The following is a 25,351-nucleotide window of genomic DNA, read 5'->3' on the forward strand; positions in this document are numbered from 1 at the left end:
GACTAGTGAATAGTGCAATACAGCATGTATTTATAGCACAGGGAGAATGATACTGGAGAATGAGTGTTTATTTAAAGTCTCGTTTAAATGAGTGGAAACAACAATGTCAAAATCTCCTAAAGAAATAATATTAGTGGAACAATTTCCTGGTTTTTAGCGTTTCATAAATCTGGACTCATTTCTTGAGAGGGACAGGAATCAAAGTATTGGTTTAGTATAAGAAGGTTAACTCCTAACCGCCCTTTGAGTACTGTACGATACAGACTGCCAGTGTCCGCTCTCTCAGAACTGTTTAAAGACTGAGACTCCAAACCACAGACAGTGGCTGTCAATCATAGACAATGTCCTTGTGATGGAAAATATGACCTACAAGTTGAAAATGAAGAAAGATGTGTTTGCCAAAGGCTGGGGAAAGTATTTAACATAACAAAACAGGGACATAGTAAATGATGTGTAGAAAAATGTAATCCTCCTCCAACCAACAGGCTCAGAGTATCTGAGTGTTTGTGCTTTATGTCACATGTTTCATATCTGTCAAGACATTATTTTTGTCAGAATGTTGTTCAGTGTTAAAAGTAAAATAATAAATTGAAAAAAGGAAAGTGAGACAAAATCATAAAACACTTCTTTTGTAAGTCATATTTCTCTATTTTATGTGTCACAACAGCCTTTCTTGCTGTGAACTCTCAGTGACTCACTGTGACGTCGTGGCCTCAGCTCTGAAGTCCAACCCCTCCCATCTCAGAGAGCTGGACCTGAGTGACAACGACCTGGAGGACTCAGACGTGAAGCTGCTGTTTGCTGGATTGGAGAGTCCAAACTGCAGACTGGAGACTCTGAGGTCAGATCACTAACTCTAATACTGTACATATAATAATGGTGTTAGCTATGGAAAAAATGTATGTCCTGATTTCTTTTATGGAAAAATCATGATCACAATTTTATCACAATTATTTTCATACTGATCTTAAAGACTTATTTACAGGTTACTGACCAGTTCACTAAAATGTATTTCCCTGTGTAAAGTTTGTAAAGGTTTAGTATCAGGGCTCCAGACTAACTTTTCTGGACACCGTCCAGAAAAACTATTTCAACCTCCTGAACTAAATTTAAACTGTCCCAAAATCAAAATGTTGCTTATCGTCTGTAATTATTAGTATAAGTTTATTTATGTTATGGACCCTTGCATTTTATAATATATGAAAAACACATTTATATCAGGTAAATTGATTATTGACCTGCACATTGGGTGTATTGGTTATTTAAATGAAATATATTTTAAAGCTGTAAAGCTTATTTTGTCCTGTGGATTATAGACAGGTGGGAAGTTTGAGCATTCACTAAAGAGAAAATGATAAAACAGGTTACAGATTGAAAACACAAAATCTGTCAGTACAAACTGCATGTTGGCTCATGGAAATAATGAAATGATTACAGAAGAAAACATCAATAATTATATTTAGTATTTAAATGTTTTTGAGATTACTCACTTTGTTCTTATTGCTGTTCAAGTGACAGAAACCATGAGCCGGGTTATTGTAGCTGCCCTGAGGTCAGGCCTTTAATAAGAGTACAGAGAGAGACTTTAGATGTGTTAGCGTCAGCACACAGCACAGTTTACACTCGTGGAGGTTCATCACAGATTCAACCTGCTCACATGTCAGTGTCTCTGATCATCTTCACATATTTTAGTGCCAGGCATGAAAACATGATCAAATGTTTCCAGATGAACAGACGTGAACTTCTCCCTCAGCGTTGATCACTGCAGTCTGTTCAGCTCCGTGTGGAGTAAACTCAGTTTAATGACTTTGAGTATGAGCGTGGCAGTCTGTTCTTCTACGTGTCCTTATTATCAGGATCTAACTCAGTCACTGACTTTCATACGCGCCATGAATCTGTGCTTTCTCCGGGAGTAATTGGAGGACGCATTTTAGCGCTGCTCCGCGGCTAAACCAGCTAACTGTGTGGAACATTGTTTTCAGAAATGTTCAGTAATAATGACCATAAATTTCAGACTATAAGCAGCTACTTTTTTGTCACGTTTTGAACACAGCGGCTTTTACAAGGATGCGGCTTATTTATGGATTTTTGTTGGGGGACAATGAGCTTCTGCCGCAAAAACATTTGACCTCGTCACGTCGGATCTTAATATCAGTCATTTTGCGCTTCATGCACGCCACGCACCCTCATCATGGAAAACACACAGAGAAATACACATGATGCAGCTTTCAAGTTAACGGCGATCGAGCTGGCTGTCAAAGAAGCTAACAGAGCTGCTGACACTGACAGAGACAACGAAAAAGACACTGAGGAAGTGAGTAATGAAGTCATTCTGAGGCAGTGAATGGACGGACTTTTTCCTGTGAAATGTATTACTGTAATCTTTTTCATCAGCTGTGTTACAGACATGTTTGATAAAGGATTTCCACTAGGCTTCGTATTTGCGGATGTTACCGGTAGCCTACGTATTTAATTAAAAGTTAAAACAATGTTTTTCTGTCACGTCTTTCTGTGTAAATAGCTCTGTTACAACGTGGACACCTGCGGCTTATATATGTACTAATACATTTATTTCCTTATTTTTAGCCGGTGCGGCTCATATCCAGGTGCGCTCAATAGTCCAGAATACATATTTGACTACAGTCTGATGAAAGCTGGTGATGGAGCGCAACAGCACGGCAGGCTGTTGTGTTTAGAAGTGACGTCACGCTGAAGCTGTTTGTGAATGAGGTGATAGATGGACCGGTACTGTGGAGGGAATATTTGAGAAAGTTCATATTTATTTGGTCTCACGCACACAAACTGTTGAAGCCATTTATCTATTCGCTCCCATTTGTTATTATTTCAATATACTTGTCATGGTTGTTATTATGAGTGGGCATGGCTACCTGGCATCGGGGTAAGCGATGTCATGAGAAGGTGTGGCCGGGGCCTTTAATTGGGGACAGGTGGAAGATTCGGGGGAAAACAAATTTTCAACCACACCACACAAAGAAACGCTGTACTTAAAAGAATAAACGAATGAGAAGGATGAAATCAGGGTTATATAATCAAGGTTGTCTAACTGACCACTCTTAACACAAACTAAAATAGATATATTTATATAGTGCGAGAAGCTGAGTTGTAATCAGCTGGTGGTTTGGTATCTCATTTACTTAGTTACAGTAGTTAAGGAACAACAAATGCCTTTCATCCCGGGGGAAATTTCGGTTCGTCTCAAACAATTTTTTTATCGTCAGGTCGGTTTCGGTTCGTTTTCATCGGGGTGCTGGGGGAGAATCACTCCCATGATTCTTCCCCAGCCGTGATGTCATCATGACTTAATAGAATGAACACTGCTGCCCGTTTCTATGATCTCTCTGCTTTGGCAGATCGTCAACCCGTTCAAATCCTTAAAGAGCATATTGCAGGTTAAAGACAAAACTTAACTAATCATAGGGAAATACGTTAACAATACTGTTTTTAAAGAAATTCTGAAATGAATAACCCACAGGGTCTCCTGGAGACGTTTTAGTCTTTGCTCTTTACTTCCACATTCGGCTGTGACGTAACATAAGGGAGGCCCGCTGAATCCCCGTCTGTTTAACATAGAAAATCATGGATCCGAGTGTCACTCCCGCCAATAAAGAGGAAGAAAACATGTATTCCTTTACATATAATGGTCCACTGGCTTATTATTGTGAACCTGTTAGATGTGATAGAGAGCAGAAACAGGCAGGATTAGAGGAATAACGGCCTCAGGAGAGAAGAGAGACCCGGAGCAGGCGTCCTGCTGAGTGACAGGTGTCAGCTCGCCATATATGGGCGAGTGCTGTGTTCACGTCAGCTTATGTAAAGTTTATAATCACATTCAATCAATTAAAAAAGTATTTGTAGAAGGTGCAAGTGCCGATCATTCACCTTTACATTGTATGGGAGCTGCTCGTAAAAACAAATCTGTACAAGGTATTACGGTGCCGCGCTGTGCGCGCGAGAGAGAGAGAGAGAGAGAGAGAGAGAGAGAGAGAGAGAGACAGAGAGAGAGACAGACAGACAGACAGACATAGAACCCGATTACACGGCCTGTGCAAATGCAGCACGATGTCTTTATTGTTTATTCCTGATGCAGCCCAGTGCTCACGTTGTTATAGAACATACAGTGCATGGTGCAGGATCACAGCGCACGTAATCCACACAAACATGCGCAGCAGCGCACACACTCCACAGTTTAATGCGTGCACATATATCAGGCTACTACAAAAAGTTTAAAGTTTTAATGTTATAGAGGACCGACAGACGTAAAGCTTGTGTTTCTGTTTGTTTCCAAACTGTGCGTTCCGTCTTTCCCCACTGCGCGCACACACACACACACACACACACACACACACACACACACACACACACACACACACACACACACACACACACACACACACACACACACACACACACACACACGCTCTCTTGCAACAGAGTTGGATTTATAATAAATCGTATGACTACATATATTAATACAGACTGTCCGGTGTCTATTACGCTCACACTAGAGAATATAACAGAGGATTCCAGCAGATCAAATCATTAAACGCTTTCTGTCTGCGTATATAATATTTGATGTTAAACAGCCAGAGATTTAAATCATTAATAAGGAAACGCTTTTGTGTCTGATGCTGAAATATTCAACGTGTCTGTTCGATGGTTTCTGAGGTTGTGGGAATAATTCACCAAAACACACTTTGAATAATCAGCCACTTACACTGTGCACCTGAATGTGCTGCAGGGAGGCATCCTGTCTGTTCTCACTCACTACCACGTATCATTACTCCTCTTTAATCATGTTTTAACCTGTTTGTTGTGCTTTAATTCTTTTGTGCTGCCTTCTAAATGTTTGTTTGTAAAGTGTTTGATGCTCTCGGTGCAAGACAAGTTCCCCCAGGGGCAATAAAGGCTTCATTCATTCATTCATACAGGCATGCATAAAGCCCATCAAAGCAGAGTGACAGAACACGACTCCCTTACGTTATGTCATGTGACGCGTTGTTGAAAAAAAGCGAGATCTAAACAGCGAAGCTAAAAACAGCCACTTTCTCCTCTAAATTAGATTAGAGCACTTATGTGTTGAAGAACATACAGAAAATTGATGTACTTATTCGACAGCCCTTATCTGACAACATGAAGTGTTAATCTCAACTTTTTTTTAACCTGCAATATGCTCTTTAACAATCGTTATATCACACTACACAACTATTAATATTAGAAACTGTATTTGAATATGAATGTAAGATAAGAGATAAAATCCTTTATTCATCTCACGAGCAGAGAAATTTACAGTGTTACAGCAGCAAAGCAGGTACAACTACAACTGAACCCAGAAAAGACTGAGGTGATTGTTTTTGGCCCCAAAGAGGAAAGGTCAGAGGTCAGCACTCGTCTTCACTCCATGTCCTTAATAACAAATCAAGCCAGAAATCTTGGTGTGATTATGGACTCAGACCTGAAATTCAACAACCACATTAAGATGGTAACAAAATCAGCTTATTACCATCTGAAAAATATTGCAAGAATCAAAGGTTTTCTGAGCAAACAGGACTCAGAGAAACTTGTTCATGCTTTTATTTTCAGCAGGCTGGATTATTGTAACGGTGTGTTTACAGGCCTCAGTAAAAAATCAGTCCGACAGCTGCAGCTGATCCAGAACGCAGCAGCCAGAGTCCTCACCAACACAAAGAGGGTGGAGCACATCACACCTTCAATCACTGCACTGGCTGCCTGTGTGTCAGAGGATCCACTTTAAAATCTTACTACTGGTCTATAAAGCATTAAATGGTCTAAATACATGTCAGACCTACTTGTAGAACATAAAACACCCAGACCACTCAGGTCCTCAGGAAGAGGTTTACTCAGTGTTCCCAGAGTCAGAAGCAAACAAGGTGAAGCAGCGTTTAGTTACTAAGCTCCTCACCTGTGGAACAAACTCCCTGAACACCTGAGGACTGCTGGCACACTCAGCTCCTTTAAATCAGGCCTTTAAACTATATTATTCACTCAGGCTTTCAATTAGAAATATACTGTCTGCCTTACTGCAACACATTCTTCCTTTATTAATAGTTTTTAATAGTTGTTCCTTTATCAAGTACTTTTACATTCTTCTGTCTTTTAATGATGTACAATCTTTCTTTTGCTCTGTTTATTTATTTTTTTAATTTCTGTTGCATCGTTTGTTTTAATGTATTTTTGTTTTTATGTCTGTAAAGCACCGTGAATTGTGTCTGAACAGCACTTTATAAATAAACTTGCCAATAAACATACTGTACAGGACAAGATCAGTAAAGAGAGAAGAGGTTTGACTTTGTCCACAGGGGGGCGCCAAAACAGACACGTAATGAAAGTTCCTCACAGGAGCTTTGAGTGTTTGAATCTAAGAAGGATCAGGAAGAACTAAAGTATTAATGCATCCTAATAAAGTCCTTCAATGTTGGAATGAACAGATGATGATCACATCAGTGTGTTCATGTGGACAACATCACACATTCATGTATAAAGCTCACTGTCATCTACATTTACTTCTTTTATTCTTTATTCAGATTGAGGGGCTGCAGGTTGTCAGAGATCAGCTGTTCTTCTCTGGTCTCAGCTCTGAAGTCCAACCCCTCCCATCTCAGAGAGCTGGACCTGAGCTACAACGAGCTGCAGGATTCAGGAGTGAAGCTGCTGTGTGATCTTCAGGAGAATCCAAACTATCGACTGGAGACTCTGAGGTCAGACACCTTTTCTTTCTTTGAGTCTGTGCTGCTGTTCAACACCTCAGGAATGATGAACACTGTGTGAATCCTAACCTGAAAACAAGCTGAGCAGCATGAAACAAGCTAACATTAGCAGCAGCTCTGCTCCCAGCCCCCACTGACCTCCTGAGTCCACTGAAGAGGGTCTGCTAATCTCATGTTGTGTTTGTCCTGCCTGCCTTCATGACTCATTAGATGTTAGATGGTCGAGCCTCTGATCTAAGAACAGCTTCCTGTACGGCTCACAGGTTTAAAGAATGTGTGGTGATAATCACAAACAGTTCATGAGCCTCTCATCACCTTTAACTTCCAAACAAGCTCCATATGAAATACACAGATCCAGAGAAGAGCAGCACAGAGACATTTAGGAGTGTAGAGAGGACTCTGACAAACCTCCATGAACTGTCCTTTAGTAACAGATCACATCATGACGGGACATGTGTTTGGATGGATGGTCTGATTTTATTGTCATATATGCTGGACCTCATCATTCTGAATGAGAGTCCACTTTACAAGAGATCTGAAGAACATCTGTTTCTGGATCATTCTTCCTCTCTTTCATACCGTTCATGTTTTTAATGATCATATATCAAAACAAACTCTGTGATTTAAAGGTACTGTGAGGAGGTTTGATCTGCTGATGAAACACACTCAAAGTAATCTGGATTTCTCTTGATGATTGTCTAAAGTCAATGAGACCACCAACATTATAAAGTCCTTTTGAAAGTCTGCCTGTTTCCAGCTGCTCGCTGTCACATGAGGAGAATCACAGGACGCTGTCTGGAAAAGCCTTTCTTTACATTTCCTACAGAAGAGATTCACACTGACTTGTAGTTTGTAGAGTTCAAAGAAAGCAGGAGGAGTTTTTAGTGAGGGAATACTGTACAGGACAAGATCAGTAAAGAGAGAAGAGGTTTCACTTTGTCCACAGGGGGGCGCCAAAACAGACACGTAATGAAAGTTCCTCACAGGAGCTTTGAGTGTTTGAATCTAAGAAGGATCAGGAAGAACTAAAGTATTAATGCATCCTAATAAAGTCCTTCAATGTTGGAATGAACAGATGATGATCACATCAGTGTGTTCATGTGGACAACATCACACATTCATGTATAAAGCTCACTGTCATCTACATTTACTTCTTTTATTCTTTATTCAGATTGAGGCGCTGCTGTTTGTCAGATATCAGCTGTTCTTCTCTGGCCTCAGCTCTGAAGTCCAACCCCTCCCATCTCAGAGAGCTGGACCTGAGTAACAACAAGGACCTGCAGGATTCAGGAGTGAAGCTGCTGTGTGATTATCTGCAGAGTCCAAACTGCAGACTGGAGACTCTGAGGTCAGACACCTTTTCTTTCTTTGAGTCTGTGCTGCTGTTCAACACCTCAGGAATGATGAACACTGTGTGAATCCTAACCTGAAAACAAGCTGAGCAGCATGAAACAAGCTAACATTAGCAGCAGCTCTGCTCCCAGCCCCCACTGACCTCCTGAGTCCACTGAAGAGGGTCTGCTAATCTCATGTTGTGTTTGTCCTGCCTGCCTTCATGACTCATTAGATGTGTCCCATTCCAGAGGCTGCAGCCTTGGGAGGGCGTGGCCTTCGCGGTCCACGAAGGCCACGCCCTCCGTGGACCGCGAAGGCTGAACCGCGCGGTCTCCGAAATGAGACGGTCTGGTCTTCCTACTTACGTCACTAACTGTTCGGTCTCCTAGCAACCCTGACAGCGTCCGTTTCTGACAGATCAATACGTTGGTTTGTTTCATGGTGGAGAAGTCCCAGCAGCGTGAGAATAAGGTTGAGAGTCCGGCTGTCCAGCTGTGGTCCAGCACAGGGACAGCCTGGGTTTGTTTTTTTTTTGAATAAAATTAAATGTAAATACCCCAATATAATAAATATAGAATATTAGAGATAGATTTTAAATAATAGAAATAGACTTGACCTTTTATAAATAAATCAAATCACATAAATCAAAGTTTAGTTTAACTTCATTTCTGCTGGTTGTTTTTATTATAGCTATACTAGTTCATGTTGATCATCTCCACAATAGACAGGATACTGTGAAGCAAGGTTGTAATAATTCTCTTCATACTGTTCCCATTAGGTTATCATGTTTCTTCATTCCATCAGAAAGTCCATTTCCCTGTTGTGCCAGGCTAACTGTTTACAGTCTGGAAGCTATGAGGACTGGAAGAAGAGAAAGATGCTTCCAACCTGCTCTTGTATTTCTGATATTCTTACCTTGTTTTCCTGAGGCAAAGTACGAGCAGCGACTCCTTGATACTTCTTCATCACTGGGACTGAAGCTTTATGTCACATCCTTTTATTGATCATTTTAAATATTGAAACAAGTCTGCTTATTGTCTGCTCTCTAAGTTAGGTAGCTGGCAGTACAGTAAATAATGTGCAATCTAAATATTTTCTTGGAGGATTAAAGCAGCGTGTGACAGCGAGGAAGCTCAGATTATTTTAGTTTGCACCTGTAGTGAATCATGCTGCTTTTCTCTAAATGAGTTAATCAATGAATTACAAGTTATCAATTCAATTCTTTTCTTGTTCAATCATTTTCATGCATCCGTAGTCCAGATAAAACTAAAACATAGATTAAAATAATATTAAACATAGCAAACATAACAAATATGTAACAAAATAAATCATTTCTATTTGAATTTTTTATTTATATAGTTTTTCTATTAAACGTTGCAGCAGGGAGAACTTCTTCTCCATCAGCTCCTCGCTCTCCTGCGTCCTCGTCTCTGCTGCCTCCTACTGAAACCTCAAGTCCTCTTTGATGGGGTCCATCAGCTGCCTATCGAAGTCCCTCTCTTTTCTCCTGCCTGGCTCTCCTCTCTTTCTCTCCCTGACCTCTCCTCCTCCTGGTCCCCCGCCTCGCTGGGCCCTGGTCTTGACCTCTCCTCCTCCTGGTCCCCTGCCTCGCTGGGCCCTGGTCTTGACCTCTCCTCCTCCTGGTCCCCCGCCTCGCTGGGCCCTGGTCTTGACCTCTCCTCCTCCTGGTCCCCCGCCTCGCTGGGCCCTGGTCTTGACCTCTCCTCCTCCTGGTCCCCCGCCTCGCTGGGCCCTGGTCTTGACCTCTCCTCCTCCTGGTCCCCCGCCTCGCTGGGCCCTGGTCTTGACCTCTCATCCTCCTGGTCCCCCGCCTCGCTGGGCCCTGGTCTTGACCTCTCCTCCTCCTGGTCCCCCGCCTCGCTGGGCCCTGGTCTTGACCTCTCCTCCTCCTGGTCCCCCGCCTCGCTGGGCCCTGGTCTTGACCTCTCCTCCTCCTGGTCCCCCGCCTCGCTGGGCCCTGGTCTTGACCTCTCCTCCTCCTGGTCCCCCGCCTCGCTGGGCCCTGGTCTTGACCTCTCCTCCTCCTGGTCCCCCGTCTCGCTGGGCCCTGGTCTTGACCTCTCCTCCTCCTGGTCCCCCGCCTCGCTGGGCCCTGGTCTTGACCTCTCCTCCTCCTGGTCCCCCGCCTCGCTGGGCCCTGGTCTTGACCTCTCCTCCTCCTGGTCCCCCGCCTCGCTGGGCCCTGGTCTTGACCTCTCCTCCTCCTGGTCCCCCGCCTCGCTGGGCCCTGGTCTTGACCTCTCCTCCTCCTGGTCCCCCGCCTCGCTGGGCCCTGGTCTTGACCTCTCCTCCTCCTGGTCCCCCGCCTCGCTGGGCCCTGGTCTGTCCTCAGGGATGGAGGCGATGAGGACAGGGGTTGAGGTGGACTGCCTCTTTTCAACACCTCATCCATGAGGACAAACCAGGGCCAAACTCGCACCCTCTCCTGATCCTGGACACTTGCAGATTAAATCAATGATGACAGTTGACAACAGCAACAGAAATGTTATCAAAAGTCAGTTTATTCATTCGTGTGAATATAACTTATATACATTCAATGTGAAAGCACAGATGACATGTATTTCTTTTTAAGGTTGTCCCTGGACAGACAGACAGACAGACTGGACACACTTCCAGCCCATTGACTCCAGAATAGTTCCTGTTACAGAGAAAACACTAGAAAAGGGAAAGCAGGTTTACACCAGGGTGAAAAATAACACACAGGCCTCAAAGATCATTTATTTGGATTTAAAAAACAGAAACTCAGTTTACATCCATTATATTATCCATGTTATTGTGGGCTTTACACGGGATGAGAACTAATTATAGCCTTAAGTACAAGATGGTTAAATGGTGATAATATGGATAATATGGTTGTTTTCCTTAATGTTAGCTCCAAGCTAAGCTGGCTGTGTTCTTCACTCCTGTGAACAGATGATCATGTTTCCCCTGCAGCTGGACCATCGAAGCAGTTTGCTCCCTAAAATCAAAACATGTTTAAGAAATGTGACGTTAAATTATGCTTTACTCTGATTGGCTGCTGGAGTCATAACAAACCGTCTAAGTTCACAACCCGTCAAAATGTTTTTAACTTGATCATTTGTGTGCGTAGCAAAGTCTGTTAACTCCACTAAAAACAAAGTAAAGTAAGAAATAAACTAATGTTAACTCAACAAACATCAGGTCGAGTTGTAACTTTAGCCTAGCTTATCGCTAACTTTACAGCATTAACGTTACAGCTCCCGCATCATCAGTGAGCAGGAATCAACAGTCGCCTTCCTCTTTAAACATGGATATCGTTAACTATTTAAATGAAATAAAATCAAATACTTGCATTTAATAGTGAAATTCAGATCAGCTGTGCAGGTCGGGCTTGAGGATGCCATTGTTTACATTAATGTTGAACGTCCCTTGCGCGCAATGCATCTTGGGAAGGGAAGGCTGCAAAGGATCCAACCGCTGAAGCCTCCAAAATCGGGGAAAGGAAGGCTGCATTCGAAGGAGCCGCTGAATTGGGACGGCACTTGTCGCCCATGAAGGCTGCAGCCTCTGGAATGGGACACAGCCATTGTTAGATGGTCGAGCCTCTGATCTAAGAACAGCTTCCTGTACGGCTCACAGGTTTAAAGAATGTGTGGTGATAATCACAAACAGTTCATGAGCCTCTCATCACCTTTAACTTCCAAACAAGCTCCATATGAAATACACAGATCCAGAGAAGAGCAGCACAGAGACATTTAGGAGTGTAGAGAGGACTCTGACAAACCTCCATGAACTGTCCTTTAGTAACAGATCACATCATGACGGGACATGTGTTTGGATGGATGGTGTGATTTTATTGTCATATATGCTGGACCTCATCATTCTGAATGAGAGTCCACTTTACAAGAGATCTGAAGAACATCTGTTTCTGGATCATTCTTCCTCTCTTTCATACCGTTCATGTTTTTATGATCATATATTTAAAAACAAACTCTGTGATTTAAAGGTACTGTGAGGAGGTTTGATCTGCTGATGAAACACACTCAAAGTAATCTGGATTTCTCTTGATGATTGTCTAAAGTCAATGAGACCACCAACATTATAAAGTCCTTTTGAAAGTCTGCCTGTTTCCAGCTGCTCGCTGTCACATGAGGAGAATCACAGGACGCTGTCTGGAAAAGCCTTTCTTTACATTTCCTACAGAAGAGATTCACACTGACTTGTAGTTTGTAGAGTTCAAAGAAAGCAGGAGGAGTTTTTAGTGAGGGAATACTGTACAGCGGCGGTCCCCAACCCCCGGGCCGCGGACCAGTACCGGTCTGTGAGTCATTTGCTACCGGGCCGCACAGAAAAAAACAATAACTTACATTATTTCTGTTATATTTGTAATCCGAGTCTGAACACTGTTTTATTTTGAAAAACCACCTGTTTATATGATGTCAAGCCGCTCGTCTCGTCACGTGATACATTACCGCTAATTTAAACCCACAAGCTCGCAAAATGAATAACAAACAGACATCTTTGAAAAAATTCTTTGGGAAGGGTAAAAAAGCCCAGTGAGGAGACAGAAGAAGAACCTAGGACCACAAAGAAAAAGAGACCTTCATTTAACAGGCAATATCAGGAGTCCTACATGAAATATGGATTTATCGCGACAGGTGATTCCCACGCACAAAGCCCGCTCTACATAATATGCGGCGACCGGCTCTCCAATGAGGCAATGAAGCCTTCAAAACTGCGTCGTCACTTGGAGACCAAGCACCCTGCATTAACAAACAAGCCTTTGGAGTCTTTTGAAAGAAATAAGCAGGAACAAGAAGGACAGACTCAATTACTGAGGGCCTCCACATCAACAAATGCAAGTGCATCGAGAGCATCGTACTTGGTGGCTAACCGTATCGCCAAGGCTAAAAAGTCATTCACTATTGGTGAAGAATTGATCCTTACCGCGACTAAAGACATTTGCGGTGAACTTCTCGGAGAGGCTGCGGTAAAAAAGACAGCACAGGTGCCGCTGTCGGCTAGCACCATCACCCGGCGCATTGAGGAAATAGCGCAGGACATTGAGACACAGTTGTTGGAGAGGATCAACACATCGCCGTGGTACGCACTGCAGGCGGACGAATCAACAGACGTGGACAACAAGGCGATGCTGCTTGTTTATGTGCCATACATATATCAGGAGGATGTGCATGAGGATATGTTGTGTGCACTATCCTTGACAACCAAAACCACAGCTGCAGAACTATTCGGTTCACTGGATGAGTATGTATCAGGAAAACTTAAATGGTCTTTTTGTGTCGGAATATGCACTGATGGAGCTGCTGCCATGACCGGACGGCTGTCTGGTTTAACTACTCAGATTAAGGAGGTTGCACCTGAACGTGAACCTACACGTTGTGTCATTCACAGAGAAATGCTGGCTAGCCGAAAAATGCCAGTGGAATTAAACGGCATAATGAATGACGTTGTGAAAGTTATTAACCACATCAAAGCGCACGCCCTTAACTCGCGCCTATTCGAGCAACATTGTGAGGAGATGAACGCAGAGCACAGACGCCTTCTCTTATACACAGAAATAAGATGGTTATCTCGAGGGAGATCATTGGCCAGAGTGTTTGAGTTACGCGAGCCGCGTAATTTCTCTCAGAAAAGAAATCACCGCTGGCCACACATTTCAGTGACAAGGAGTGGGTCGCAAAACTCGCTTACTTGTGCGACATCTTCAGCCTGCTCAATGAACTCAATCTGTCTCTTCAGGGGAAAATGACAACTGTCTTTAAGTTGGCAGATAAAGTAGCTGCATTTAAAGCCAAACTGGATTTATGGGGACGACGCGTGAACGGAGGCATATTTGACATGTTTCAAACATTGGCAGGGATTTTGGAAGAGACACAGCCTGAGCAGTCATTCTCCCAGCTGGTGCAAGATCACCTGTGTTCGCTTTTAAGCGAGTTTGAGCGCTACTTCCCAACCACTAAAGACCCACGAACTGACAAGGGATGGATCCGCGACCCATATGTACATAAACCAAGCGAATCCAGCATGTCTGTTCAAGAAGAAGATCAGCTGCTGGAGATCACAAATGACGGCAGCCTTAAAACTGTGTTCGAGCCGCCAACTTTACCGGTATTCTGGGTAAAGGTCATGGCAGAATACCCTGAGGTTGCCACAACACCATTGAAAACTCTGTTGCCATTTCCGACTTCATATCTGTGCGAAGCTGGGTTTTCTGCAGTCACAGCAACGAAAACAAAATTACGGAGTAGACTGAACTTAAGCAACACACTTCGGGTTTCACTGTCTCCCATTACCCCAAGATGGGACCGTCTTGTTGCAGAGAAACAAGCTCAGGGCTCTCATTGATTCAGGGTTATGGTGAGTTATATATTTTCATGGACTTTATTTTATTTTGGATTTGTTTGTGGAGTATCTTATTGTGAAGACATGTTTAAGCGTTACCATAGTGACCTGAGAGTATGGGGACAGAGAGGATGTTACTGATGTTATGTTGTTGGCGCATTTCATGAAACGCTGTTAATAAAGTTCCATATGATTACACAGTGGATTCACGTTTATTATATTTTACAAAATACCACATTTTTTGTGTTGATCGTATCATTTTATTGTGTTGTATTTTTCCGCCACACCTTAGAGGCCGGTCCGTGAAAATATTGTCTGACATTGAACCGGTCCGTGGCGCAAAAAAGGTTGGGGACCGCTGCTGTACAGGACAAGATCAGTAAAGAGAGAAGAGGTTTGACTTTGTCCACAGGGGGGCGCCAAAACAGACACGTAATGAAAGTTCCTCACAGGAGCTTTGAGTGTTTGAATCTAAGAAGGATCAGGAAGAACTAAAGTATTAATGCATCCTAATAAAGTCCTTCAATGTTGGAATGAACAGATGATGATCACATCAGTGTGTTCATGTGGACAACATCACACATTCATGTAGAAAGCTCACTGTCATCTACATTTACTTCTTTTATTCTTTATTCAGATTGAAGGGCTGCAGGTTGTCAGAGATCAGCTGTTCTTCTCTGGCCTCAGCTCTGAAGTCCAACCCCTCCCATCTCAGAGTGCTGGACCTGAGTAACAACAAGGACCTGCAGGATTCAGGAGTGAAGCTGCTGTGTGATTATCTGCAGAGTCCAAACTGCAGACTGGAGACTCTGAGGTCAGACACCTTTTCTTTCTTTGAGTCTGTGCTGCTGTTCAACACCTCAGGAATGATGAACACTGTGTGAATCCTAACCTGAAAACAAGCTGAGCAGCATGAAACAAGCTAACATTAGCAGCAGCTCTGCTCCCAGCCCCCACTGACCTCCTGAGTCCACTGAAGAGGGTCTGCTAGTCTCATGTTGTGTTTGTCCTGCCTGCCTTCATGACTCATTAGATGTTAGATGGTCGAGCCTCTGATCTAAGAACAGCTTCCTGTACGGCTCACAGGTTTAAAGAATGTGTGGTGATAATCACAAACAGTTCATGAGCCTCTCATCACCTTTAACTTCCAAACAAGCTCCATATGAAATACACAGATCCAGAGAAGAGCAGCACAGAGACATTTAGGAGTGTAGAGAGGACTCTGACAAACCTCCATGAACTGTCCTTTAGTAATAGATCACATCATGACGGGACATGTGTTTGGATGGATGGTCTGATTTTATTGTCATATATGCTGGACCTCATCATTCTGAATGAGAGTCCACTTTACAAGAGATCTGAAGAACATCTGTTTCTGGATCATTCTTCCTCTCTTTCATACCGTTCATGTTTTTATGATCATATATTTAAAAACAAACTCTGTGATTTAAAGGTACTGTGAGGAGGTTTGATCTGCTGATGAAACACACTCAAAGTAATCTGGATTTCTCTTGATGATTGTCTAAAGTCAATGAGACCACCAACATTATAAAGTCCTTTTGAAAGTCTGCCTGTTTCCAGCTGCTCGCTGTCACATGAGGAGAATCACAGGACGCTGTCTGGAAAAGCCTTTCTTTACATTTCCTACAGAAGAGATTCACACTGACTTGTAGTTTGTAGAGTTCAAAGAAAGCAGGAGGAGTTTTTAGTGAGGGAATACTGTACAGGACAAGATCAGTAAAGAGAGAAGAGGTTTGACTTTGTCCACAGGGGGGCGCCAAAACAGACACGTAATGAAAGTTCCTCACAGGAGCTTTGAGTGTTTGAATCTAAGAAGGATCAGGAAGAACTAAAGTATTAATGCATCCTAATAAAGTCCTTCAATGTTGGAATGAACAGATGATGATCACATCAGTGTGTTCATGTGGACAACATCACACATTCATGTATAAAGCTCACTGTCATCTACATTTACTTCTTTTATTCTTTATTCAGATTGAGGGGCTGCAGTTTGTCAGAGATCAGCTGTTCTTCTCTGGCCTCAGCTCTGAAGTCCAACCCCTCCCATCTCAGAGAGCTGGACCTGAGCTTCAACAACCTGCAGGATTCAGGAGTGAAGCTGCTGCGTGATCTTCAGGAGAATCCAAACTATCGACTGGAGACTCTGAGGTCAGTCTCTCTGTGTTCTCCACACATTTGATTTAGAATTTATTGATTTATGAAAAATAGTTTAAATACAAAGAAACTGATTTGCTACATAAAGAATACATAGCTATAACTATAACTATATATATATATATATATAGTTACTATATGTATCATTGGGCCTTTGGGTAAACAAACATTAAACCTCATAACACTTTATGAGGACACATTAAAATACATGAACAACAATATGAAATGTTATAAAACAGATTAAATGACAGATTGAAGATCAGATTTCAAAGTGGTTTCAGTTCTGATTTGCTTTCAGCCAACATTTCACCTTTTCATTAGAGATATGAAGTCTGATATTGTGACTTCAGGTGTTTAATATATTCCAGAGTTCACAGCCTTTGATGGAGAGAGCTCATTGTTCAAATGTAGATCTACCATGTTGTGTTAGTTTACATTCACTGTGCTTCTTGTTTCCCTGTTTCCATCCTGTCTTTAAACACATCTGGAGAGAGGTTCAGGGGACAGATTGTTGATCAGCTCTTAAATAGATTCACATTCTTGTTTGTTGTCAGAAATCCTTTTCAGGGGTCAATAATACTGTGGAGGAAATTCTAAAGATTTAACTCCACACAATCAGACTCCTTAGACTCAGACGGCTCACATTGATGAACGTTTATACATCAGATGAATCCTGCAGGAGACATGATTTAACATCACACTTGTTGTTCAGTGTCATGCTCAAACAGAACTGCCAGACTCTTCCAAAGGCTCTGTATTTATTCAAAAAGATATTACCATCATCAAGGTTGTGTCCCGTTGACCCACCGAGAATAATCTATGACGTCCAGGACCCTGGAGCGAACAACAGTTCTTCCCAAACATCCTGCAGAGATCAGGAAGAGCTGTTGACTCTCTCCAAGCTGTGCTTGGTGTCCAGACAAAGCTGAGCTGTCTCAGGTCTGACTGACATCTGCACAAGTGAATGAACATTACACATTCAATAAGGAATTACTGAAATTCACTGATTGACCCCTGGCTGAGTCCACATCCTGCTTTAGTCCAGGCCCCAGGTCACTTCATGTTGTCATGACGACAGAAACTAACATGTAAACATGACAGTAGCTACGTGTTCATCTCTCCCTCGTGAGCCTTCTGTCATCATCGCTCTCTTTAAATCTGTGGAATAAACAGGATCTCTAACACGTAGTGGCGCCCTCTACAGGCCTGGAGCTCCTCTGTTTGCTCTCTGTTGCATGTTTGTCCTGGTTGTTGGCTTTCTGTATTTGATGAACATTTACTGTGAATGTTTTTATTTAGTCTTTTCAAACAGCTTCTTTATTTGATGAAACATGTCACATGGTTGTATTTATTTCACTCACTGCACCTTGTGAGGCATTCTGTGATCTTATTGGAGGGATGGAGAGATTCTTTATTCATCCTCTGGGAGAGGTTCAGGAGCTCTGGGGGGGAATCTGATGACTTCCAGCTGATGAAGGGAGTCAGTGTAGAACATGATTTCTGATTTCTCTCATCTCTCTTCTTCTCTCATTAGTTGGGGGCCATGATGGAGGTCACTCGTGTCATAACATGAGTGATCAGGACTCTGGTGGAGCAGAGAGGAGCAGCTGATGATCCACAGAGGAGGAACCTCCACCATGTTGTGTGTGGAGAAGCTCTGCAAGCTGAGGAGATCTTCATCCACCATGTTTTTTCCACTTTTTATTTCACTAAATGTTAAACTTACTGACAAACCCACGTCATTTATAACCATTCAACCCGGCTGTGGTTTCAAACACACACACACACGTAGTGACCCGTTTCAGTGAGTAACCTTTGATATGACTATATTTACTTATTCGGGCGGCAGTAGCTGAGTGAGTTGGGAAGTGGAGGGTTGCTGGTTCAAGTCCTGATGCAGACCAAAATATGGAAGTTGGTCTGGTAGCTGACGAGGTGTCTCAAACACTGCCAATGTGCCCTTGAGCAAGGCGCCAAAACCCCACCAGCTCAGAGGGGGGCTTCTTAGGGGTAGTACTCTGACATCTCTCCATTAATGATGTCATTAGAGTTTCCCCCTCAGAGATCAATGATGAATATAAAATCAATAAAAAATAAACAGGTTAACAGCCACTATCAGTCCTCTATTAGGTCCTCAGTGAAAATGATTTGTATACCGTTCAAAGCCGATCACAATTTCATCCTCACTGAACGGAACAATAAATGTCTTTGACATATTTCATCATGTATCTTTAACAAACTGGACTTTTAAATGTTTGTTATTTCTCAGCTGAGATTTATTCCATGAACTGATTCATTTAGTTCTGAATCTCAGTTTATTAAAGTCCTCTGTTCCTTTTACGTTAGAACGCCTTTCCCTTTTTTCACATCTATTCTGGATGTTTTTAAGAGTTTTATACCTGATTTGTGAACTTTTAACACCTGAAACAGGAAGTCCGTCCTTTCTTTTGATTTTCACTTAAATGATCCAAACGTCAACATTAAAAACAAATGTCCTGTTTATGTGTTTAGTTCTTGATGTTCCTGTTTGATTTGTTTGACCTTCTAAATCTACATTTTCTATTATTATTTGCTCTTTTCATTTTATATCAATGTTTTATTTTCTTCATGTAAAAATAAATGGGTCAAAACCTTAAGACAATAGATGTTACCAGAGTTCATCAAATTAAAAAACTAAATAATTCATGAGACATGTTGTAATCTCCCTCAGTAACACCTGTTATTTACATCATTCTCTCAACGTTCATTTGATGATTAAAAACGAGAAAAAGAAAAGCAACATGTTTAAACTGTTTTCATGGATAAAGAAGCCGAATAAGAACCAAGAGAAACTTAACAGGACGTTAAATCATCAACATCAGAGACAGTAACAGAAAACTAAGACGAGGGGAAGGGTGTGTCTGTGTTCAGATGAATATGCTGCTACTGCAGGATTTAACATGCTTAGTCAGGAAGTTAATTTAATGTTCTGAATCCTCTGAATAGTTGAACATTTATTTTAAGCTTCTTTTGGATCTCGTTCTGACATTTTGAGTTTCATTGATTGGATATTTTGGATCAATGGAGGCCGTGGATGGTCGTTGCTGCAGACAGCTGGAGGAGTGTCGCGGTGTTCTGGCGCCCTCTAGTGACGAATAAGTTTATTTCAGGAGGTTTTTTTAGATGCACGTTTGTTATTGGGGAGTTTTTGTCCTCGTGTGTTCAAAGTGAACAATTTAAAAAAGACGCCTCGAGGAAAAACGCTTCGAATATTTCAGTCAAAACTCGCTGGATGAGTTCTTGAGCGCCTTCGTCTACATGTCGAGCATTTTATTCAACTCTGTGCCTCCCAAAGCAAGATGTTCAAATAGACACATTCTGACTCTTGGCTTTTTAAACCACACTGAGCTGTAAGAACTGGGAGGATTTCACTGCACCGCTGGGTGGGGTTCAGGGATGTGCAGCACAGAGAAGCAAACTGAGCCTGAATCTACCTGGATCAGGGGAGAGTCAGATTAGACTGTCAGGGATGCTGAGCTGTGAACGCAGACGAGTAATACATGATGGCGTGTATAGATGAAGTTTCCTCTTCAGCTTTGGTTTTGCTTCTTTATTCTCTGATGTTTCTTAAGTTGTGATGCTTTTGATATGTGAAGCACTTTTAGTTGCCGTGTTGCGAAATTAAAAACTTTATTCAGATTTGTTTGAAAATTAAAGAGTTCACAGAAATGTTTCAGTCTAACAGCTTTTATCGCTCTGACCTGATCAGTAACAGATGCCAGTCTGAGCAGCTTGAGGACACATTGGACAAGTGGCTGCAGCAGCGGGGGACAGAAACCTTCACCGTCCAGTTTAAGAGACAACAAAAACAACCTCCATATGATTCCACCCTGCACTCGTCACTTCAGTGGTAAACAGATGTTAAACTAGCTTTGCAGCTGTACGTTAGCAAACTGTCCACATGTCAGTCTTTGTTGAATCTTCCTACAGACTGGGAGGAGGAACACTCAGGCATGCACACGCCGGAGTCATCGACTGAAGACTGAATCAACACGCTGCTGATGCCCAATAAGAGCTTTATTAAAACATCACTTTCAACATGGGAACGCCACAAAAGCAAAGCTCAACACAAAAACCACAGCACCAGAAGAAGAAGAGAAAAAAAAAAAAAAAAAAAAAAAAAAGAGCTTCTCTGAAGCCACTTTTAAAAAATACCCCAGGTGAGTAAATGCAAGCTCAACCATACAAACAAATCCTAAAAGGTGATCTACTGTAAGACATTGAACCGCTCGATGCAGGACGTCAGAGCACTTCAGGTTATACGGTCTTCTGCTGGCCCTTCTTTCCGATCAGAGACTTGTGGATGTGAGGGATCACACCTGAGGGGAGAACAATGACCAGACGTTACAGTTCAAACAAACTTTATATACATTAAGAGTTTAAGCAGGCTGGAGGTTTAAAATGTAAGAGCACATTTATGTCAAACAGTTAACTTGTCCTGAAAGTTAAAAGTTTATAAAACCTCCGAGTGTCGTCACATTAAAGAGACTTAATTAAAAATGATTGGAGGCTAAAAGCTTTTCTTGCAGCTCTGACAACGATGAGAAGCATCAAAGACGAGTGAACGACAGAACGGAAGCATTTAAACTTCACATGTTAGATTTTGTTCGTATGTTTTTATTGCTCAAAGCAGGAAGGATGCAACATGACTGACTAGTCTTTAAACACATTCAGTTTGTGCACAGAAATAAAACGTTCTTCAGAGGCTGATTTGAGGTTAAAATGAGGCACTGAACTCCAAATGTTGATACCAAACACGTTCATGATGTAATTTGAGATAATTTTCTAAATCGATGTGACATTTAAGTTGCATTTACACCTACTCAGAATTTTATTTTCCATTTACACGTCTCTGTAATCCTTTAAATTATTTCACTAGTCATGGGTGCCGATTACAGCAGCAACAGAGAGTGCTGCATTATTTTTCACACATTTAATGACATCTTTGTTTTGTGAGGCTTCACAAACTTATTGTGACTCCACTACACAGGATGTTATATATTCATCCGTGTAGGCAGACTCTAGACTGTGTAACTTTTAGATGACTCTCGTCTCTTACCTCCTCCAGCGATGGTGGCCTTGATGAGTGAATCCAGCTCCTCGTCTCCTCTGATGGCCAGCTGCAAGTGGCGGGGGGTGATACGCTTCACTTTCAGATCCTTGGACGCGTTTCCTGCCAACTCCAAGACCTGGAACAGAGACCAGTCCGTTAGGATGTTTCCTCAGCACACACATGGAGAACACCTGTCAGGTAAATAATGAGGGCTTCACCTCCGCGGTGAGGTACTCCAGGATAGCCGCGCTGTACACCGCCGCGGTGGCGCCCACTCTGCCGTGACTCGTGGTTCTGGATTTCAGGTGTCTGTGGATACGACCCACGGGGAACTGCGGAGGTTATGAGCCGAGAGAGAGGCAAACAAAGGGTTCAATGGCCTGACGGTGGGATACCGGTGGCCGCCAGCTGGGAAGCAGTCTGCTTGTTAGCGTTAGCTTAGCACAGAAATGAATGACTGTGAATGGACAAACCTGGAGCCCGGCTCTCTGAGAGCGCGAAATCGCTTTCGTCTTGGTCTTTCCGGAGTCTTTTCCTGCTTTTCCACCAGCCTGGAGAACAAACAGAATCCCTCAGCTCATTACATGCAGTCTATTAAATCAACATTAAATGTTTTGTTTCTACTTAAAGCGCCCATTCAATCATCCTGTGACCGTTAACGGGAAGTTAGCTCGGATGCTAAGCTACTTCAACAGCTAACACTACCGGCTTACTAAACTATTCTCCGGATACTGGTTCATATTTCACCGGGTATAAATCACGCTTTAACATCGATGAAACTTACCATGTTTAAAATCTATTAATAATTTCCGCCGCTGCAGCACTAAATCGTGTTTAGCCGTTACCGACTCCCGACTGTTAGTTTAAACTACAACCCCCGCCTGCAGTTGTCCGAAATATATGGACAGTGTACATCCGGGTATCGCCGGATAAGCTCACCAGCCAATCATGCCTCGTCGTGTGTTTCTTTCCTTGTCGCTCAGCCAATGAAAAAGGAAGCTTCATCAGTTTGCGGGAAAAGAGGTACGTTTCCCTTCAAAGTGTCGATGGGAAATGTAGTTCAGACGTTAATATTGTCTTTTTCTTTTCTTTTTTTTACAGCTGATTTGTTTTTATTTATTGAATATGATTAATTCAGATGTTAAAGTAAATAAGCAGATTTCGTAATAAAGGGTGAGATGTGTTTGGACAAGTTGTAGTTCTGTCTATGGTGAAACAATGTTAGTTTATATGCTCAAAATACCACAGAGGTGTCCTACAAAACATTAAGTCAAATGATTAAAAAAAACACTCAATCATTATTTAATCTATTAAAAATAAAAAGGAACTTCTCCAACTTCCCTCTAATATGTGAATGAAAACAAATAAATAATAAATTAATTGATTATAAAGCGTTATAACAGTGGTGTAGTGCAGCTCTATTTCCCTCTGATTCACAATATTCAGTGATGTGCTGCTGTTTGTTTCTGTCGTTGTTTCAGCATGCAGTCTATTTGCCAGTTTAAAATATAAAACCTGCTCTCGTTTTGTGGTTTATGGTTATTTCATAACAATCCTTTATCCCTTAAGTTAAGCAGTGGATGTTGAGTGTTTGCATGTAATCACAAAAGGCCCATTTTAAGTCAATTAAATATGCAGGAGTAGTCTTATACATGTCACTGTTTATAATAGAAACCGTGTATCCTCTGTACTGTATACTCCTGCTATAACATGATATCTTTCTGAACTTCCTGTTACATATTTTACTGTTATTTAGCTCGTTAATGATCTTCCTTTTTTTAAAGTTCTCATTAAACCTGCCTTCTTCATCTTCCTCTTCTGTAAACTTTAACTTTTCTACAATACTCATCTAGCAGACTTGTTCAAGCTTTGAGTTGAACATGCAGTGTGTCTGCTCTGCTTTTAAACTTAGTGATGGATGCAGTTTGTCAGTGTGGCCACATGGGGGCAGTGAACACAAATGATTTCACATTCCTCTAGTGAACTACAGCATTACTTTACGTCAGATACAAATGTTATTTAAGAAGAAAAAAAGCAGTTAGAGCAAATAAAGTGTTTTAAGCAGGAGTGTGGATTATAAAGTGTTATATACTGTTTTAGTAGATATTGTTCCCAGATTAAATACCAAGGTGCTTTTTTAACCTTGTGTTGTAAAACTAAATAATCAGAATATACTCTCAGCATTACAGGACATGAATGTTTTTTTAAAGCAATGTTTGTTTTGTTTTTGTTTCCTCTATCCTTCTTGAAAAACTGCAGTTCCTCCAGTGTCCACTAGAGTCCTGCAGCGAGTCAGTCTCCATAGAGCTCTATGTTAAAATAAACATGCTTACAGTCTGGTATGAAAACAGTTTCTCTCTTCTCTCTACGAGCTGAATGTTTATAAAACTCACCTGTTTACATTATATTAGGACTTAAAAGGGATGTATAAATAGGGGGCGTGGCCTCTTTGAGTGACAGGTGGGAGCTGCTAGGCGTCCCCTCAGTTACTGTACTTCAGTCACTGACCTTTGACCCCTGAGCTGTGTTTGTGTTGTTTGAGCCTTTTGGAGATTTGTTCCTATCAGACTAATAATCTGTGAGCTTTCAGACCGCCCAACACGTCTGAGCTTTCTACAACCCGTCCCCTCCTACTGTAGATTTGTTTATATGTTACTGTACCTGGCATGTTAGCATTTTAACTGGCTAACCTTGCTACTTTCCAGCTCCACCTTCCTCTCCATATATGGTCATTCCTTGGTTCTATAAACCAACTAAACAGAAACAAGTGAGAGATGTCAGGATGGCTATGTTCACATGTTTATACAATCATCAGTAGGCCCTCGCAACAGTCCAAATAAGGAATGTGTAAAGGTGTTTTTTTGTGTTATAAAAATCAGTTTAGCCTGTTTTCAGCGGCCATGTTTGACGTGATAGAGTCATGAAACCGGAGAGATTTAAGCCTCCTTTTCATCCTGTTTTACTGCCGTGTTAATGTGCAACAGGCTCCAGTCAGGGTGTGTGTGTGTGTGTGTGTGTGTGTGTGTGTGTGTGTGTCTGGGACAACATGCACAGCTGGTGGTGGGCTGGCACGTTTGAATCTCATACCATTCATTCTCAGGCGTCCTCTTCTTTCAGCAGTCACTCACTCACTCTCTCTCCCCTGACCTCTACCTCGCTCGCTCGTCCTCTTTCATATCTGTTCATGTAACTTTCAAGTTTTCTTTCTTCACATTGTTCCTCCCCATCTCTCCGTCTGTTTTTAAGCATCCTTGGTTCCTCCACTTGTCAACTTCCCTTTCTCTTGTTTAGGTCATTCGCTGCGTCTCCTACGAGGTCAGAGGTCACTGAGGACTTTCCATTGGACACTTGTCCAATTGGTTGGAGAGAAACACCCAGGGACACTGAACAGGACGCAAAAGTACAGAAATATAAACCCCTTAAAAATCACGTCATTCTTCTATTTATTCGACGCACTCCCAAACAAAGAAGCGTCCGGTCATAATGCATGACGAAGGAGTCGTATAACAGAGGACATACTGGGGTGCAAAGTATCTGTACATAGTCTGGTCTGTAGAGTTCCAGTCCGACCTCTTTCATTTTCTTGGTTCTGAACGTCTTTGCTGTTATCAAACGGATGTTTTCCACGCTCAAGTTAAAAGGACAAGTTAACCAACAT

At 42.1% G+C, this 25,351-nt stretch overlaps 2 protein-coding genes across 3 annotated transcripts in view; one reads left to right on the top strand and one right to left on the bottom strand.

Annotated features, from left to right (window-relative positions):
* Positions 1–20,729, top strand: part of LOC306841800 (NACHT, LRR and PYD domains-containing protein 12-like) — a 41,018-nt gene extending 20,289 nt beyond the window's left edge. For both annotated transcript variants that reach the window (XM_079371794.1, XM_079371793.1), the window contains exons 9-14: positions 668–841; positions 6,564–6,737; positions 7,918–8,094; positions 15,064–15,240; positions 16,422–16,595; positions 18,136–20,729. In XM_079371794.1, the coding sequence (XP_079227920.1) occupies positions 668–841; positions 6,564–6,737; positions 7,918–8,094; positions 15,064–15,240; positions 16,422–16,595; positions 18,136–18,148 (889 nt within the window). In that variant the 3' untranslated portion in view covers positions 18,149–20,729. The remainder of the gene's footprint in view (positions 1–667; positions 842–6,563; positions 6,738–7,917; positions 8,095–15,063; positions 15,241–16,421; positions 16,596–18,135) is intronic.
* Positions 20,640–22,642, bottom strand: LOC306841816 (histone H2A.Z). Its single transcript, XM_079371818.1, has 5 exons — positions 22,478–22,642; positions 22,167–22,244; positions 21,912–22,025; positions 21,700–21,829; positions 20,640–20,959 (listed from the first exon to the last, which is right to left on the bottom strand). The coding sequence occupies exons 1-5, from the start codon at positions 22,478–22,480 to the stop codon at positions 20,898–20,900; spliced, it is 387 nt and encodes a 128-aa protein (XP_079227944.1). The 5' UTR covers positions 22,481–22,642; the 3' UTR covers positions 20,640–20,897.
* Between the last annotated feature and the right edge of the window lie 2,709 nt (positions 22,643–25,351).

Source organism: Symphodus melops (genome assembly GCF_947650265.1).
Source record: "Symphodus melops genome assembly, chromosome: 20".
Classification (NCBI taxonomy): domain Eukaryota; kingdom Metazoa; phylum Chordata; class Actinopteri; order Labriformes; family Labridae; genus Symphodus; species Symphodus melops.